We start from the raw sequence: 17,319 nt of genomic DNA, 5'->3' as shown, positions 1-17,319 counted from the left end.
ACAGGAGAGGCAGCAGCTCAGGAGTTCAGGAGTACAGACAGACCCAGAGCTGCAGCACCACGGCCCCAGGGACATCACAGCTCTGCAGGGCCCGCGGGCAGCAGGCACCGGGGAGGACGGCAAACACCACCGGTGCTGCTGGGGAGCAGGTTGGGGAGCAGGTAACGGGCACGGGGAGCGGCTGAGAACGAGCTCCTGCTGCACCAACCCTGCCGTGCCCACGGCCCGACTGCTCCGAGTACCTGGCATCTCTCAGCACCCTGGCTGACTCTCCACCACAGCCCTCTCGAGGGGCCGGGCATGCCGAGGACAAGGACTCGCTGCTGACACGCAGAGCGGGGTCAAGGCTCAGCTCAGAGGACCCAGCAGAGCCTGACCCAAAGGCAGGCAGTGGAAGAAAACCCAGCCCCTTTCAAACACGTTTTGTTCAGATCCCAGGGTCTTGCCCCTCGAGCTGGGACTCAGCCCCATCCACTGGCAGCAGCAGTTTCCTGTCTGAGAGACAAGCTTCCAGCTGTAGAACAGCAGCTACGATACATCAGCAGAGTCCCACTGATGTGCAAGCCTGAGCACTTCAAATTTATGTCCCAAACCTCTGTTCAGATTACAAGTAACTCTTCAGCTTTCCATCTGCACAAATGCTATGAAGGAGAGGAGGGGGTCAGTCAGCCAATTTATCTTTCAAATCGGGGATAAAAATTGACTTGTCATGGCAGAAAATTCTACCAAAGACTATTATTGTTGATTGATTCCTCTATGACAGAAGGTCAGATAAGCAAGAGCAGATAGATACCAAAGATAATGAACTTCCCCCTACTAGCATTAAGCACAAATAAAATATGAGTCCCTGTAAACCGAATGTTACGTGAAGAATGGAACAAAAATTCCAACCTTTCCAGGGTGTCCTTCAAACCAAATTCACAAATACATCTAGTGACTGACCTAATGTCTCTACGTCTCTAGCTACATTCCTACCTTCTCATAATACCTGAGTTTGCAATGCAACACATTCACTTTACCCTGTTTAAAAAACACAAGTCATTAGAGGACTTGGTGCAGAAGATATTAAGAACAACTATCCGGTGAGCTCGATTCTGGGTGGGTACATCAGGTCCTGCCTCACCCGTCGGGTCAGTAAGGCTTTTCTACTCCCTACCACAAACGGGTCACTTGTTAACGGATACTGCTGCCAATCTACCTTTGTAAAATTTGCTTTATACAACAGAAAGTAGAACATTCTTGTCCATTCATCATCATCAATGAATTTAGGTCTGATGCTGTTGTTGGTCCAACATTAGTCTTGGGAATCTATTTTGGATAGACACAGAATACCTAACAGATTATTTTCGTTGGGTATTTGGCAATACGATGGCTGCTTTTATGTACACTAATTAAAACAAACTCTTATTCATCAACAGGTTATAATAATTCAGTAACTGTAGAATAAAATTACTCCTATGCAATTTCAATAATTCCTTGAGTGTATAAACAGCAAGCCAGAGGATAACCCGTAATAAAAAAATCATCTCAAGCTACCTGGAAATTAAACTTAAAAGCTGGGAAATACTTTCTAACTTACAAACAGATATACTAAGATCTTCCCGTTTACACTTGAGGTATAGGCTGTATGCAGAACGCTTTTTCCTGAGAAATATGTGCTTGTCTCATTTTACAATCAGAAAGTAAATGAGATTTACGGAACCCCCTTTGGATTGTGAAGCTCTATCAAGCTGAGCTGCTGCTGGGCCCAGCAGCTGTTACCCGTAACGTCCTATTTAAATAATGAAAAATGAGCAGCTAGTGGACTTCCAGAGGAGGGAGACCGCCGAGCTGGAAGGTGCCCAAGCAGGTTGCAGAGGTGGGTCCGTGGCCAGCCCTGCCAGGGAGAGCTCTGACCACAGTGGCCAGTGCCTGGCACACGGCCCGGCTGCCGACCCCACCAGAGAGGTGCCAAGCCAGGTCCCAGCGTCTCCTGGGTGCAGCTGAGGGAGCACCCACGGGGTGAAGGGGAAGGAAAGACGACTGTGGTGAATGAGACTTTCTCCTGTTCACCATCACGCTCATCCTGACCTCGCAGCAGCGTCAGTAGCTCCGAGCAGTGCTCCCTTTGTGCCACACAGCTGTCACTGGGACTAGACAGAGAGGCAGCATTGCCCCCTCCTACCCTGAAGGAACAGAATCAGTTTCTCAAAATATTTTTAAAACAGCATTCAAACATTTGTTGACGGACCCTCTTGCTACATAAACAGCAGATTCACATCTAAGGACACAGGGAAGGAAATCCAGCCAGAGTGGCCAGGCTGCCTGGGAGAGTGACAGTCTTCAACCTTAATTTGTCATGAAGATGAGAACAAGAGCATCTCATCCAGCCTTTGCACCACCACCAGCAGGAAGCCATGAGGTTACTCATGAAAACATACAGGTTTAGATAAACACCAGCATTCGGCAATTACTCAAACAGCTAATCAGTTGTCATTAACCCATTTCTCCATGCAGTGGAGTGGTGTGGAGGTTGAGAGATGGAAAATCCAAGCCTTGCAAAACCCAGGACACAAGCAGCGGAACAGTCCTGGCAGATGGACTCTTGTGTTCCCTGAGTCTAGTAGAGAAAGCCATGCCAGAGGACACTGGAGTCCCTTACCCCATTACACAGGTCACATTTAACCACAGGCTATGTTAACTGTTCCCAGAAACAGGCTGTCTGGGATTCCTGCCTCTTCTCTAAGTAGGTTTTTCCTGCTTTTGTGAACCTAAAATGGATGTTAAGGAAGTGATGAGAAATTACTTTCAGTTCTCTAGCAACAAGAGTACCTTTGTGTAAAGCCAGGAGCCTGCTATAAACTGCAGCACCACGCCTCCAGATGCATGGAAAGGTGTGCAGTGCCAGGGAGAGGGCAGCGGGGCAGAGCCTGCTCTGCAGCTCCCAGGAGGGACAGGGGGCAGCGAGTCCCTCGGGAGCCTACTATCCCTTTGGGACAGCATTCAGGGAAACTGCAGGAGCTACCACCTGCCTCTGAAACCTGCCAGGGGAAAAGACACCGACTAGCTACACAGACTTTTCCTTCTCCTCCATCTCCAGCCTTTTAAAAATTATTACCATATTCAGTGGAAAAAAAAAAGCAAGCAAGCTTGGCACTTCTCTAACACCCCTAACAGCCACCTATGGCAACGGTCCCTTTGGGATGCTAACAGCTCTGGCGATGCGGTGAGGCCGTTTGCTCTCCACAACAAACACTTTTGGATACAAATCACAGAAAGAGCAGTGCGTGAACAGCATCTTCTCCTTGAGGTAGTCTTAGTCATCTCAGTCCCCAGCCCCCAAATACAAAAGAACTAACCCTAACAAACACTGTAACATTAAACATCTTCACATTCTGTAAACCGCTGGAGAATGCATCTGCTGCATTCATACAGAACCATGTGCATCGTGTTGAAGGTCATACATTCAACTCTGTCGTGAAATAAATATATAGGGAAAAGAGTAAAAAAAAAAAACCAAAAAAACAAAACAAAACAAACAAAAAAGATTCTTGCTACAACAGCAGGGCTGCCCACTGCCCCACTCCCTGCCCGAGGCACAGCTACGGCAGCCGGGCGAGCCGGGCTCACTCCTTGCTCACGCTCGTCTTGCAGGAATGTAGAACGGCCTTAAAGAGGAGAGGCAGCTGCTCCAGGGGGACATTCACCATTTTTCCTGGTAAGAAGAAAAGCCAGAATTAGCAGCCACTCCTGAATCAGATTTCAGAGACACCTAAGCCAGCCACGCTGGAGGTGGTCTTACCTTGAACCTCTCAGAGAAACAGTTAATCGTCCTACTGCTACATTAGACATCTGATATTCATTTGGACACAACAGGATTTATTATTTACTGAGTCAAAAGCAAAATAAATGGGCAAAGTCAGATCAAAACGATTTCTCCACAATGGAGCAGCGTTCGTAGAAACTGAGAAAGACTAAATCCTGTCTCTCCTCAAACTCCCTCGTTGATCTCAATGAGTAAATTACGTGAGCTGCTCTGTGATTATTATCTAGTTCGTTCTAAGGGAGCAGGAGGAAACATACGGGGCCTTGACACAGGCAGGCAAGTGTCTCCCTTTACCATAACACTTGGGAACAAACAGTGTTTTGGTAACACCAGCTCTTGTAAATGTAGTTAGTGAAACAACAGCATCTGAACATTCCCCTGAGGTGTTCAGAGGTGCAGACGGGCAGAGGCCTGGGGGTCATGCTGCAGAACTGCCCCATGCTCATCCCCTGCTCCTTGAGCAAGCAGTGCTTCAGGGATCACTGCTTCTTGTAACTGCACAAGCCAGGATTACACCCTTTTGAGACAAAAAGCCTCTGAGCTGGGATTGAAAGGAAGAAAACGAAACATGAACTTGACCAAAGTACTTATAGGGCAGTAGGTCAGAGCAGGGAGCAGGGGACTCAGGAGCTGGATGTAACCTGCCAGCGTCACGGGGACAAGCTGCAAAGAGCCAGCCTGGCTGGGTGAGCTGGGTGTGACAGGAGAGCAGCTTAAAGGCTGGGGAGCAGAAAAGGTCCCGCACAAACATCCTCCACTGAAGTCGACGGGAGTTTCACTGTTACAAATTAATTTTCTTTTAAAAGCAAATTTCGTAACTTGAAGATGATCCCAGTGGGTAAAGAGCTCAAAAAGTTACCTGCAATGTATCGAATCTCTGGCAAACACATCATTAAATCCGGGAAGCGGTTTGGCTGGTGGGGGTACTTGTACTCGGTGAAGTCCTGGCACACGTACCAGTACCGCTTGTTCAGCTGCTCCAGCTGGGACGCGTTAGTCAGACCCCTGATGTCTGAAAGCAAATATGACCAGAGTCAGAAAACGTGACAAAAACATCCTCCAAGATCAGCAGACTAGCACCTAGTGCCCTTTCTTCAGGGAAGACAAACTGATGGCTAAAACCCTGGTGTGCCAGCACCGCGGGGGCACCCTTTCACACGTGTGTCTGGGTGCAGGATTTCCTTCCATGAAAGACCAGGAGCAGAACAGCTCATGCCCTAAGCTGCTCATCTGCAGAGCTCAGTGGATGCTCCTGGAGATAACAGCTCCAGGAACCTTAAATCCCCATCTGCCTGGCGTAAAGCAGCTGGGTGTCAAGGTTTAGTCCTCACCGTGGATCCAGCGTAATACTTCCTCAGACAGAAACATGTTGATTTTAGCTAAATCATCCTGGCTGAGGAAAGTGCTCAACTATAATTCAAGGTATCATCATATTTCTCCCCATCTGCTTATGAATTATGTCATATGAGCTTTATAAACTTGTCAACTTCTTATTTTCAAATTTAGCTTTGCCAATGTCAGGCAACACACACAAAGGGAAGATGGACGTTTCCAGGCTGTGGGGCTGGAGGAAGTCCCAGTGCCAGGGCTCAGTGTGATCAACGGGACCGGCACGCGGGGCCCTGGGAGGCACCCAGCACGTGGGGCAGGGCAGCTGCAGCCCTCGGGGCAGGCTCAACGCCGCGAGACCATCTGACGGAAGAGGTATTTATCTGCTGCCCAAAAGCTGACTTTTAAAAATAATTCTCAGGTATTTCACATAAAAAATTGCAAACTTCAACTAAAAATAAAAGAAGACAGGAAGTTAATGAAAATACATTTCAGAAAACAATGGAGACAGCTCGAGAAGTGTATTATCCAGTGTCAGGAAACTGCCCAGGGAAGCAAACCGGAACCTCAGCCCGGCACAGAGTGAAGTGTCAGCACTATCTCCTCTGGGCACGAGTGGGGGAGGACACAGCCTGCAGCACATTTGCACAGACTGCAACTATCTTTCACGGTACAAGAGACTTTGGGGACATTTATTTCCAAAATTGCAGCTGAACACCATCCGTTAAGCCTTTGCCTCTCAACAGTTTTCTTCATCTACACAAGAAGAGATGTCCTGCGAGGCCCCACCAGCCTGGGAAAGGGGATCCACAGCAGTGGGTTAGTGGGGAGACAGGGACCAGCACTACCGAGGACAAAACCAATCTGCTCCAAACTATTTCAGCCCACTACAGCTGTTAGGAAACAGCCAGGATCTTCTCACATGTTGCAGAATTACTCTGCAGGGATTCTGAAATGCCCAGGGTCTTGCAGCAGCCTGGACTGCCAGCTTTAAACCCCTGGTTAATCAACAGGAAAAAACCAGTCCCTCCTCAGGCAGAATTCACTGCCTGCACATCAATATTTCATTCATGATTACTTTTCACTTTGAAGAGTTAGCACTAGGTATAGAATCTAAAAAGTAGGAAGCCAGCTAGATGACCCCAGTACATACCCTGAATGTGAATATTTTAAATAGTCAGAGAAACTATAAAAAAGGGGGACTGGCTTTACAAATTTACCCTTTAAAGCAAAAAATTGAACAAAAAAACAATTCTAGTTGGGAATCTTTGAAAGGCTGTTATGCAAATAGTCAACATTTACTTCAGAAAAAAAAGTCATGCAAATTAACTGAAAGTATTATGTAGTTAATTGCCTGAAGTCATCTAAGGCAATAATATTTTTAGATGCCACACCTTTGATAAGAAGTTTCTTAGCAGCTGGTAAGTCACCATTCACCCAAACCTCACCCAGAAGGGCTTCACCAGGCTCTCTGCTGTTCTTATTCTGGTATTGGTACATACACTTCGGTACATATGTAAAATGACACACTTACTGTCCTTGATGACTACATTTAAAGGCAATAAGAACTGTCTAAGCAAATGAATTCATTCCCATCCAGGATTTCCCCAGGTGGGTACCCCAGTATCCCACTCCGCATGGCGAGCGGTCTGCACAGTGGCAAACACGTGCAGAGGTCTCAGAGCTCATCTCTTGGTGGCTCTCAGATCCCTCCTATTTCTCATCAGGGAAGCAAAGACTGCTCAGACTTTCAGAGACTTCCTCCCGTGGGGCTGATACCTTCTCTTCATCAACTCACCTTGATTTAGGAAGTTAATGGCTTTCATACACGCATACTCCTCGTTGCTGACCTTCAGCTGGTTAAATTTGCGAAAGAGGTAGATCAGCCGCTCCATCACCTCCATCCCCTCTTCACTGAATCTGGAGGACAGAGATCACACATCAGCGCATACACAGTCTGTACAGGAAAGGCAAGAAGCTTATTCAAATAGCTCCAGAGATTTTAACATATTGCAAGAGAATTAAAAAAAAAATTGTCAACAAAACTGCTTGAAGTCTGCTGGCACCACTGAACTGGAGAAGGAAAATGACTCGGCGACAAATCTGACAGCTACAGCTGGAGCAAAGTCCATTTCCATCAGCAGAAGCACCTACAGTTCCCCACATCTGTAGCATGCTGTTGGAAATGGGCTTGTTCTAAACATTGACCCATGCACAACGGTGGCACACACTTCACTCTCCTGACAGACAGCTGAGGAAGCTCACCCCCCAAAAATTCCCAGGAGTGGCTGGGGATCCTGTACTTCCACACGGCCGTATTCATTGCCTGTCCATTGCAGTTTGCTACCCTTCCTCAGCTGAGAGCTTCTGGGGTGAGACACTGCAGGAAGACTGGGATCCTTCTCACAAACACAAAAATGCACAAAGCCCCAAATAACCTGTCTTAAAGGGAGTGAGACTGCAGGCTATGGTCTAAGGAACATGTCACTTCTTTCTAAGCTTAGCCCCACAAACAGGATGTGCGGAAATCATTGCACATAATAAACGTGGTCCAAGATCCAACTAAAAAAACACCACTGCTAGTGTGGAGGGATCCTCCACTGGGATCTGGACCCACCACCTGTACCAGCCCTACAGTATCCCAGCAGGTACAGCCACCCTCGCTTCTGGATGTGCACCATTTGCTGAAAACAAGCTGCACATTTCTCCTGGGCATCCACACTCACCAAGGGGAGCCAACAAGAGGGACAGGCAGGAGAGGGCATGTTGCACAAGGAATGTGAATCTCCCCAAAATCTCCTGGGAAACTGCCTGATGGAGATTTTGTGGTTGCAGAATGAGGTCCGCCTGCTGAAAGGGGTGCTGGGCTGCTTCTTCAGGAGCGATGCCCCACACGTGCACCATGGAAAAGCCAGGTAGAAGCATGTTGGTCTGCTGGTGCCCACGGGCATGCTGTGGCACCATCCCACACGTGTCAGAGGCCTCTCAGAACACATCTCACAGCAATACCCCCAGTTTCAAAGAAACCTCATATTGCAAAAATGCTCAGAAGTGGGACAGAAGTGTTTAGGGAAGCTTCAGCTGCGCTCTGGCTTTGTACAGCACAAAGAATAAGAGCACAGCCAGAAAGTCATCTTTGAATAGAACAGAAATAGAACCTTTTTCACTGAATAATACCTTATTTTGGCATGTGTGTTTGTTTACTTCCAAGTTATTTGTAAAATGCATGGTGGAGTTTGACCCCAGCAAAGTGAAAACAAGCTATCTGAACTGCAGGTCACATCTTCAAGAAAGTAATATTGTAAGCGATGAAAGCCTTGTTGGCTAATCTAAAGTTGTACAAGTTTTCTTGCTCTTGAGTTGACATTCAAAATCTTGCAGGTGCAAGATTGCAAAGCTCAAGAAGTTAATGAGCACAAAGACCACTCAGTCGTCTGTTGGGTTTAATTGTTTTTAGAGTATGCACATTTTTACCAGCCACTCATCACTTCATAAATCCAGGAGAGCTCTTCTCTCATTCCTGCAGTTGAACTGTCTTACTTCTCTGTGCATACTTTCCTCCCCCTTTCAAACAAAGCTGTTCTGTTTTTCACAGCCCTACTTCTTCTCGAGGACTGACTCCTCCACACACTTTTCCTCGCAGTTTACACCAGGCAAATTTCTGGCTGGGAGTTATCAGGATCAGCTGGGGAAGAGGGAGAAGGGAAGCGCTATCAGGAGTGCTGGGGGAGGTCAGGAATCTATTAATTTCATATCCATCTCCAGAAAAACAGCACAATAGAAGAAAACATTTGATCTAGAAGTCAGACAGAACATTTAGCCAATTGTTAGAGGTGATTAAAACACAGGGGCTGGGGTGCTCACCCTATGCCTTCTTTTGTCACCTAAGCATTAGCATTGCTTCTGTCATTATGCTAAATAAGAACAGAAATTAACCCCAAAGTGCCAGACTACCACAGCTCAGTGAGATTGCCTCAACCGGCTGCAAGACCTAATGAACTTTGGTTTGCAATCATTATTGATCAATGCAAGAGGAACCTGGGGCTCCTTGAGGAAACCCACAACTCTGACACCTCTCCAAATGAGCCCCTCTCTAGTCTGAAGGGACCAGCTTGTCCAGGTGTGCTATGGGTGAACCACCATCACCACATCTGGGAGGGAGCCATGCAGCTTGAGACCCCTCATCTGTGCAACCTCTCACTAAACGGCTTTTTTGGTGAGCCTCTTCCCATGTTACTAATGACAATTAATGATACTTGAAAAGCTAAATCAGAAGAAGAGGCTGCAGAAACATTCTGCTCCCAAGAACGACTATTTTCATCCATGTACACAGATCTTCTCTGAAGGACTCTGGAGGCGACCAGCTCTGAATTGCTGGTTTCTGAAGGGCAAGGATTCCTCCTTTGTCTTGTTTTCTTACCTCTCACTCATATTTATCACAAACCCAAAATGAAACAAACACTTCTCTTTCGAGGCTCTGACCAGGACAGTGGGAACAAAAGGACGGCTGAATGCAGAACAAGTGTTATTGTGGTTTTCTATGACCCTTACTGCTCCTCGCAGGAGCAGCACCAGATGCACGATGAATGGCCGGGCAGAACTGCACCAGGGAGGAACCTGCCCCAGGAAATGAGACACCTGGGGCCAGCTCTCGGCTCCACTCGCCCCCGCTGAGGTCTGAGCCCCTCTGCCTGGCGGAACGGAGCACAAAGGACCCTCGGGGAACCACCGGATACTGTGATGGCCAAGCACCAAAGCAGTACTGTAAATCTCTGCTCATCAGACACCTCGATCCCTGGGTGAATCCTGTAAGATCACCCAGGCCAGCAGGGGAAGAGTGCAAAGGGGGCAGTGTTAAAAGGGAGGGTGGGCAGCATTTTCTGTAAATCCTACATATTCTGCCATAATATTGTCTTCTACCACAAGAAGGATCTGTCTGGCACCAAGACCACGAAAGAAAACACCCAAACCAAAAAACACCACCCTGACCGAGATGATAAATGAAAGGCAGGTTCCTCAGAGCATCAGATAGCACGTACTATGGAAAAAACAAGAGCTAAGTTGCAACATCTTTAAATTTATGAAATCAAAACAATGAAATAGCAATTAATAATGAACACTTTGATAATACAGACAACCAGCTTTGTGAGTAATTTTTCCACTGGCCCAAATGGTTTCTAAATAGGACCTTCCGTCCTGTATTTCAGGGTTACTCAATGTGTTGGTTAGTTTTGCTCTCCTCATAAAATGGGCTCTTTGTAGGGCTGTGCTGGAGAACAACAGCATTGCTACAGGAAATTCCAGCAGCACCTTACAGCACCATGCACCTTCCCCTGCAGAAGGAAGTCTTGGTTCAACACTGACCAACCACGGTGTACTCTGTAAGCCTGGAACAACCATCCCCTAAAACACAGAAAAGGCAAAGAGCCGCAGGTGAAGTGACCTGTCCCAGGAGATGTGGTTAGTTGGTCACAGGACACCTGACCACCATCCTCCTGACTGCTCCTCCATCTCTAGACCTCGCTCCCTTACCCATGGCTCAGCCCAACCTCTCACCTCTGCAGCTCGTCGTCAGAGGGAGAGTACTTGGAGGTGACATCTGCAAGGTCACCAAAGATTTGCTTGCTGTAAACAGTCAGCGAGGAGAGCAGGATCAGCTCCTGCCACGTGGAGCTGAGCAGGCAGGTATAGTCCTTGATGGAGAGCTCGCAGAAGAACGGCAGCTTCTTGATCCAAGCAATCTGCCTGAAAAGCAATTCATCCGCCAGACGACACAACAACGCAAACAGCTCTGCCTGAGTCACTTTATACCTGCAGGCACAGTTAATATGAAGGCATAAAAACAATTAACAATATTGAATGACATCATCTGACTAGGCACTTGAAAAGCAGGGCAACTGCCACAGGAATTCATCTTCAAGTGCCCAACGTGCCAGTGCCCAGAGCGTCACCTGGCAGTGGAAGCCATGACAGTCAGCACCCAGCCTGGGGCTATGAGGAAGCATTTTAATTCTGTGCTTTAACTGTACAAACCCCCCCCCCCCCCCCCCAGCCACAGGGCAGCTCAGCCTCACAGTCCTGCAGCTCTCACCAACGGACAGACTGTTCAGCTTTTTTCCACCCATGTGTATTTTTCCAGCTCCTGTGCTTGTTAACTTTCGCATAGTTAACGCAATCTCAGGGCTGAAACCCATGAAAGCCACTCCTGTGTGGGCTCAGCCTGGCCACAGTGCTCGGAACCCCACAGAAGGTCCCTCCACCAGCCCCAGGCAAGGGCAGGAGCCCCCACGGGACGGGGTCTGGTTTGCTGCCTGCACCGCGGCTGCCCCTCCTCCCTGGCGCCAGGGGCGCCGCCAGGGCAGCTCCGCAGCTCACCCGTCCTCGATGAGCATGGGCGTGCCCAGCGGCTCCAGGTCCTCCGCTGACACCAGCTGGCTGATGAGAGCGTGCGACTGCGGGTCCAGGCTGCGCGGCTGCGGGGGCACCAGGGCCGAGTGAGCGGAGTAGCTGAAGAGGTGCGGGAGGTACTGGTAGTGCGTGGACACCGGCGTCCCCAGGTACTGGTCCCTGAGCGCCGCGAACCCGTTCAGCTCCACCGACCTACTGGAAAGGGAAACGGTTTTTAATACACCCCAAAAATTCCACCCAATTCATTAATTGTGGCACCCAGCTTCATCAGAAATGGTAATAAAAATGAGGAGGGAAAAAACAGAATGGGAAATGCCTTTATATTTGTCCTGGTTTGGGGTAAATAGAGCTGGTTCTGCTCTGTGATTTTACTTTTTAACTAAAGCTCCTCTAATTAACTGCTCTGAGTTAGCAGCATTTTCATCAACATGGGAAATAGCTGCAAGCCTGCCGAGCAGGCACCTTACACCTGCCTCACACTGAGCCTGGCTCACACCAGTTCCAGCGAATGGAGACCTGGGAACTACTGCTGCTGAGCAGCCGTTCAGAGGGTATAACTGAAACCCGACTGTATGATGTGTTTCCACCCCAGCATCCTCTAAAGGGATGGGATTTAGGACTGTAAATTAAGTGTTTACACAGCTGTCTCCCAGCTTAAGATGCAACTGAAAGGAGACAGAATGAACCTCTGAGATTCTCCCTGTATTTACAATCAAGGGCTGCATCAGGCTCACACTGACAGTAACTGACATTAACACACCACCACCCATCAGTAACCTAAATGGAGTAATTTATTTTCTACACTGTGCTCAGATTTTGAAAAAGAGCTTAAGCATAATGAGCAGTAAAAGGGCATCAAGTTCCCATGATCTGCAGAAAGAACTATCAATACAAATCAAGAGATATATTTTAAATATAATTTTAACTCAATATTGCCTTCTTTTTAATTTCCTCATTAGCATTTCACCTCCCAGTTCAATTCTTTTCAATCCAGTGATTGTCTTTCTTAAAACACCAATAGAGATGGAAGAATCTGCAGCATGCTCAGTTTCCACACAGATATACTCACAGCGTTTTTTTCCTACACTGACCCAAAGTATCACTCAGGCAAAGACTGCCAAGGTTACTGTAACACCAAATTCTTCCAGGGCTCAGTCCCACCTTGAAGATGGAGTAGAAACAGGTGAAGGCTGGTTGCTCTCAGAAACTCCATTTCCAGGGGAACTGTGGTCACTGTCTCCATTGTTGCTCCATGACATGTTTGCCTCTCCCTCAAATTCTTGCCCAGACATAATTCTCTCAATCTCTTCCTCTGATATCTGTCAAATACAGGACCATTATGGTTAGTCCAGCTGCCAGCTGCAACCAGGCAGAGCCTCGGCACGTGAACACCTTGACCATACAGCCACACTCAACAGAGCCCAGGCCACCCTGCAGCAGGAGAAGCACTTTGCCACCCCTGCAGCTAGCACATCTCTCCTTTACCTTCAACAACGGACAACAAAAGTCTATTTACAGCTCATCGTGGTGACCTCCAGTGCCTGCGGTACAATTCAAGTGACAGTAACACAGCAGACAGGAAGGGACACATGAAAAGATGATGTCAAATACAGGGAGCAACGAGCTGTAAATCAGCCACTGTCACAGAGAAAAACCTGGGAGTAATTGAGGCCAGTTCATCGGCATCATCACTCAGTGGTCGGCAGAGGTAAAGGCAAATGGGAGGTGGGGTAGGTCTGATAAAGCAACAGAGAGAGGCAAGGTGACACATACAACATCAGTCATGAAAACAGTTCCAGGGAAATCATTGTTCACTGTTTTCCCCAGATAAGCACCAAGTGGCACCCAAAGAAGTAATCAAGCATCTAATACTTAAAACAAGTATTAAAGAGTAATATAAATGAAGCTAAACAGGACTAAAAAATTTAGAAAATATTAAATTCACTGAAGTATAAAGTTTCAAGAAAAAGCTGGGCATGCTCCTGGAGAAATTCATCAGTAGGGGAAAATGCAACATAAAAGTTCGGAGGCTTTTTTTTTGTAATTTTGTGCATGTCCCTTAGCAGGGCTGTCACAAAATATGGAAAGACCTCAAGTTCACACGCTGCAGGAAAGCACAGGGAACTCTGAACATCATTTTCAAGAGCCAAGCATTGCTTAGGCAGTTTACTCCAGTCTTGCCAAAGTGGCAGAAACTCTTGGTAGCTTACCCAGCTATGGAACCTGAAGAGGGCAATAGAGAAATGGTCTCAGCCCAGGCAGAGGAGTTGATGGCATAACCTGTGGTCCAGCACTGACTGATCACAGACTCAGATGAGCAGAGCCCATTCTGTTTAGCAAAAGCTGCTGGTTTGCTGCAGTTACACTGCTCAGAGAGGCAGTAAAAATTGTGACCTGGCCAGAAATGTTTGTTCTTCTTCAATAGACTCATCCAGGCCTTAAGAATCAATAACTAACACTGCTATAAATATGATTTTTACAAACAGCAGAAAATGTCTGATCATTGCTAAAAGACCATTTTGTTTGAGGTAGGCTCTCTCTGACGCTGACCACAGGCTGGCCACACTGTCCAATTCTCATATTTTCCTGGTTTGCTGTGGAAGACTTTGCTGAGCAAGCAGAGCATCTGGTTGCTTGGCTTCTCATGGTTTGGTTTTGGACTGGGGTGAGTAGCCTCTTCTCATAGGCACAGAGTCACAGAAAACGCTTTCAGTGTTATATTTCTATTTTATTAAAATAAATATTAAACTTTAAAAAGACCTCTTTTCCAGAAGTGAGCTGGAAATGGCCATCATTTCTCACACGTGCAGTACAAGCTGTTGTGCTGAATTACCTTGTGCTTTACAAGACATCTCCAGACAAGCTGCACTATCAATCAGCAAGACATTTACTGGGTGCTCTGCTTACAACAGCTGAAGGAATTGCAGCAGGCAGCCCCTGGGACTGACTGGGAGCTGCAGGGGGACGGATGTCCTTGTGTGGCTCAGAAAGGACAGAGTGCTGTAACGGCCAGAGACTGCCCACGTGCTCCTGCAGGCACTCTGGGACTGCACCATGCACCCCCGGGGACCACGAAGCATCCAGCTCCATTTACAAATCTACAGTTCATGACATATTTCTATCACTCATGGAGACTCAAAGCCCTGCTATGCCAGCAGAAGGCACAGGTGAGGCTTGTGAGAAAGGCTCAGCCACATAAACCCCAGTCCTAACCCACGCCAAGCTGCTGCCACGGTCCAAGCCCACCACCCACAAGGTGTGTGCCAAGGCCAAGAGAGCAAAAGCTGAAGGGAACCATGGAGAAATGGCTGGACATACTCACCTGGACAGGTCCAATGCTTTTGTTTCTGCCTCCTGGCATGCCATCCTCTCTGATTGCTGAAAGAAAACAACCAAACCTCAGTGAGGAATACTACTGTCCAGTATTCCAGAAATACCCAAGAAGGTATCTACTGTTTGGAAAAAATTCTGTGTATCTTAAAAGATTAATTTTGTTCATCAAAGCAAGTTACACAAGACACCTCCAGCACTCTGCAGGGCACAGGAGAGCTTGAGCAGTACTCCCCATGACCCTCACCCCAAAGGGCATAAACACACTGATGGGGCTACAAGCATTACTCAGGGAGTTCTGTCTTTCTTCGTGCCACCCCTGAGCGACAGGTAATGAAGGAGCAGTGCTCCGTTATCACTGTTAATTCCATGACCATTTGAGAGGTGGCACACAGAAAGCAAACCCACCCCACGCCCAGACACGAAGTGATGAACACCCACAACCACCAGACAAGGGAACGCAAACCCCGGCGTTGCCAGCTCCACTGCCTGCAGCCCTGTGAGCCACAGCCTGCCAGGCTGCCCAGGGGGACACCCACCAGTGCTGCTGACACACCACACACAGCACTCCACTGGTGCCCACCAACAGCACTGTCACTGAGGGCCTGACCCCCTGCTGCTGCCCTGGGAAATGGGGGGAGGGTTCTACCCGGCCGGCTGCACGCAAAACCACTGCCAACAGCTCCAGTGAAGTCACTGCCAACAACTCCAGTTACTCAACTGAGCTGGGTGGTTTCATTTCCCAAGCGCAGCCTCGTCTCTCAATACAGCAGCTTCATTTTTCAGGCTCTTTAAACCATTTCCAGAATCTTCAGTGATTTCGAATTAAGGAGATTATTCCTGGAGCTGCTGCTCTATCTTCCTCTTCCCTCTGCTTTCCTCCCTATAGGCAGAGCAGCTCTGCAGAAGCTGAGAGCACTCAAGGACCAACCCTGCTCCTCATGCACCTCCTCTCCTGGGCCAGGTCCCTCTTTTTATCAGCTCCCAATCTCCTTCCCACCACAACCTGGCCAGACTTGGCAGGAGGCTCTCCCCAGCTGCGTGGTGACCTTGCTGCTGCTGGCCAGCCTCGAAGCAGAAAATGATACAGAATCTAAGGAAAAATTTCAGTACCATAAGATTTTAGATACCCTCAGCTCAAGCCAGCTCAGCTGCCTCAGAGCTGCACCTGCAGCTCAGGGGTTCCCTGGGGCAGCCATGGCAGCTCCCCGGGCAGAGCGACACGTGCCCGGCCCAGCTCTGGGCTGGGCTGTCCTGAATCTAACCCAGCCTGCAATGCCAATCCCTGTGGAAGTGTCCCGAGGATCTACAGCTCCACCAGCACCACAACCCCTGTGGCACCTCCCACCTCCACCTCAGGCAGGCAGCCATACGGTTTAACCCTTCTGACGGCGAGGGCTCTCCTGGCACAGACCCAGTAACACTCACCTCAGCACGCCAGAGAAGCCACAAACAGGGGACAGGAAACAATTGTGGTCACCCTTTACAGGACACAAATCTCTTAACATACAGCAGGACAAGCTCATTTTAACAAGCAAGACTGTTCATTTTCTAGCTTTCACAAAAACATTGGTTTCTCATTTGAAAACAAAGTAACTGATGAAAAACTAAGCTGTGGTGGCTAGCTCTCTGTTACTCCCTTCATTTTTTTTTAACTCACTGTAACAGTTTTCCAATGTGGGGGGACCTTCTCTAGTTTTCCAAGATACTTTATTGCCAGTTGGGATTCAAAAGGCTCCTCAGCTAATGCCACTAAGAGCCATGGACATAAACTGTCTTGGTCTTTCGATGTCAAAGTGTAATTGTAGCAGATATCAGCTTATGTCTTCCTCTTCTTTGCCCACATCATTTCACAAAGCATCATAGAAAATCCACCCTTGCAGAGTTTACAGTTCTTCTCAACCACAGAGACAATGTTGGTGTCACCAGGCTGGTCTGCTCTCCAGTGGCCTTCTGCCTGGCCCAGATGGAGCACAGCTGTTACTCCATCCTCCATTTCCTCCCTGCTGAGCTGGTTTGACAAGCTGCCCTTCCACCCGGCACCCGCTGCTGAGGACAACACTTTGGGTGAACTCCTGCACTCAACTCAATCCTGAGGAGCCTTTGACTCCAGTGGGCAAGAAGTACTCCACAGTTCGGCTGTGCAGCGGGTCCCAGGTCAGCCAGAGTTCTATCCAAGGCATCACCCAACCTCACCCAGGTTGTCTTTGAGACTGCTGGTATTTTTCAGCAGCTGGAAGTCAGGGAAGCCCAGGACTCCTGGTGGTGTTACTGTTGCTGCAGCAGCTCTCTGCTGGCCAACAGTTTGATGCTCTCCAGGCTGCCTCGCTGCAGCATCCGACAGAGGGATTTACAGGATGCAAACTGACCTGGGTTATTTGCAGTCACAGAATCACAGAATTCCAGGTTGGGAGGGACCCCAAGGATCACCTGCTCCAACCCTTCTT

General features: G+C 48.2%; 1 protein-coding gene across 1 annotated transcript; it reads right to left on the bottom strand.

Moving 5' to 3' along the window:
- Nucleotides 1-3,558: 3,558 nt before the first annotated feature.
- Nucleotides 3,559-14,920, bottom strand: NR6A1 (nuclear receptor subfamily 6, group A, member 1; the record flags this gene model as incomplete). Its single annotated transcript, XM_008942467.1, has 7 exons — nt 3,559-3,694; nt 4,665-4,817; nt 6,933-7,054; nt 10,691-10,945; nt 11,510-11,734; nt 12,704-12,861; nt 14,865-14,920. Coding segments are annotated over 7 exons (1,058 nt in total), but the record flags the coding sequence as incomplete, so codon positions are not given.
- Nucleotides 14,921-17,319: the final 2,399 nt, after the last annotated feature.

Source organism: Merops nubicus, unplaced genomic scaffold, assembly GCF_000691845.1.
Source record: "Merops nubicus isolate BGI_N331 unplaced genomic scaffold, ASM69184v1 scaffold51186, whole genome shotgun sequence".
In the NCBI taxonomy this organism is placed as follows: Eukaryota; Metazoa; Chordata; class Aves; order Coraciiformes; family Meropidae; genus Merops; species Merops nubicus.
Note: the sequence above shows the minus strand (reverse complement) of the source record. Positions and strands in the feature narration are given on the sequence as shown.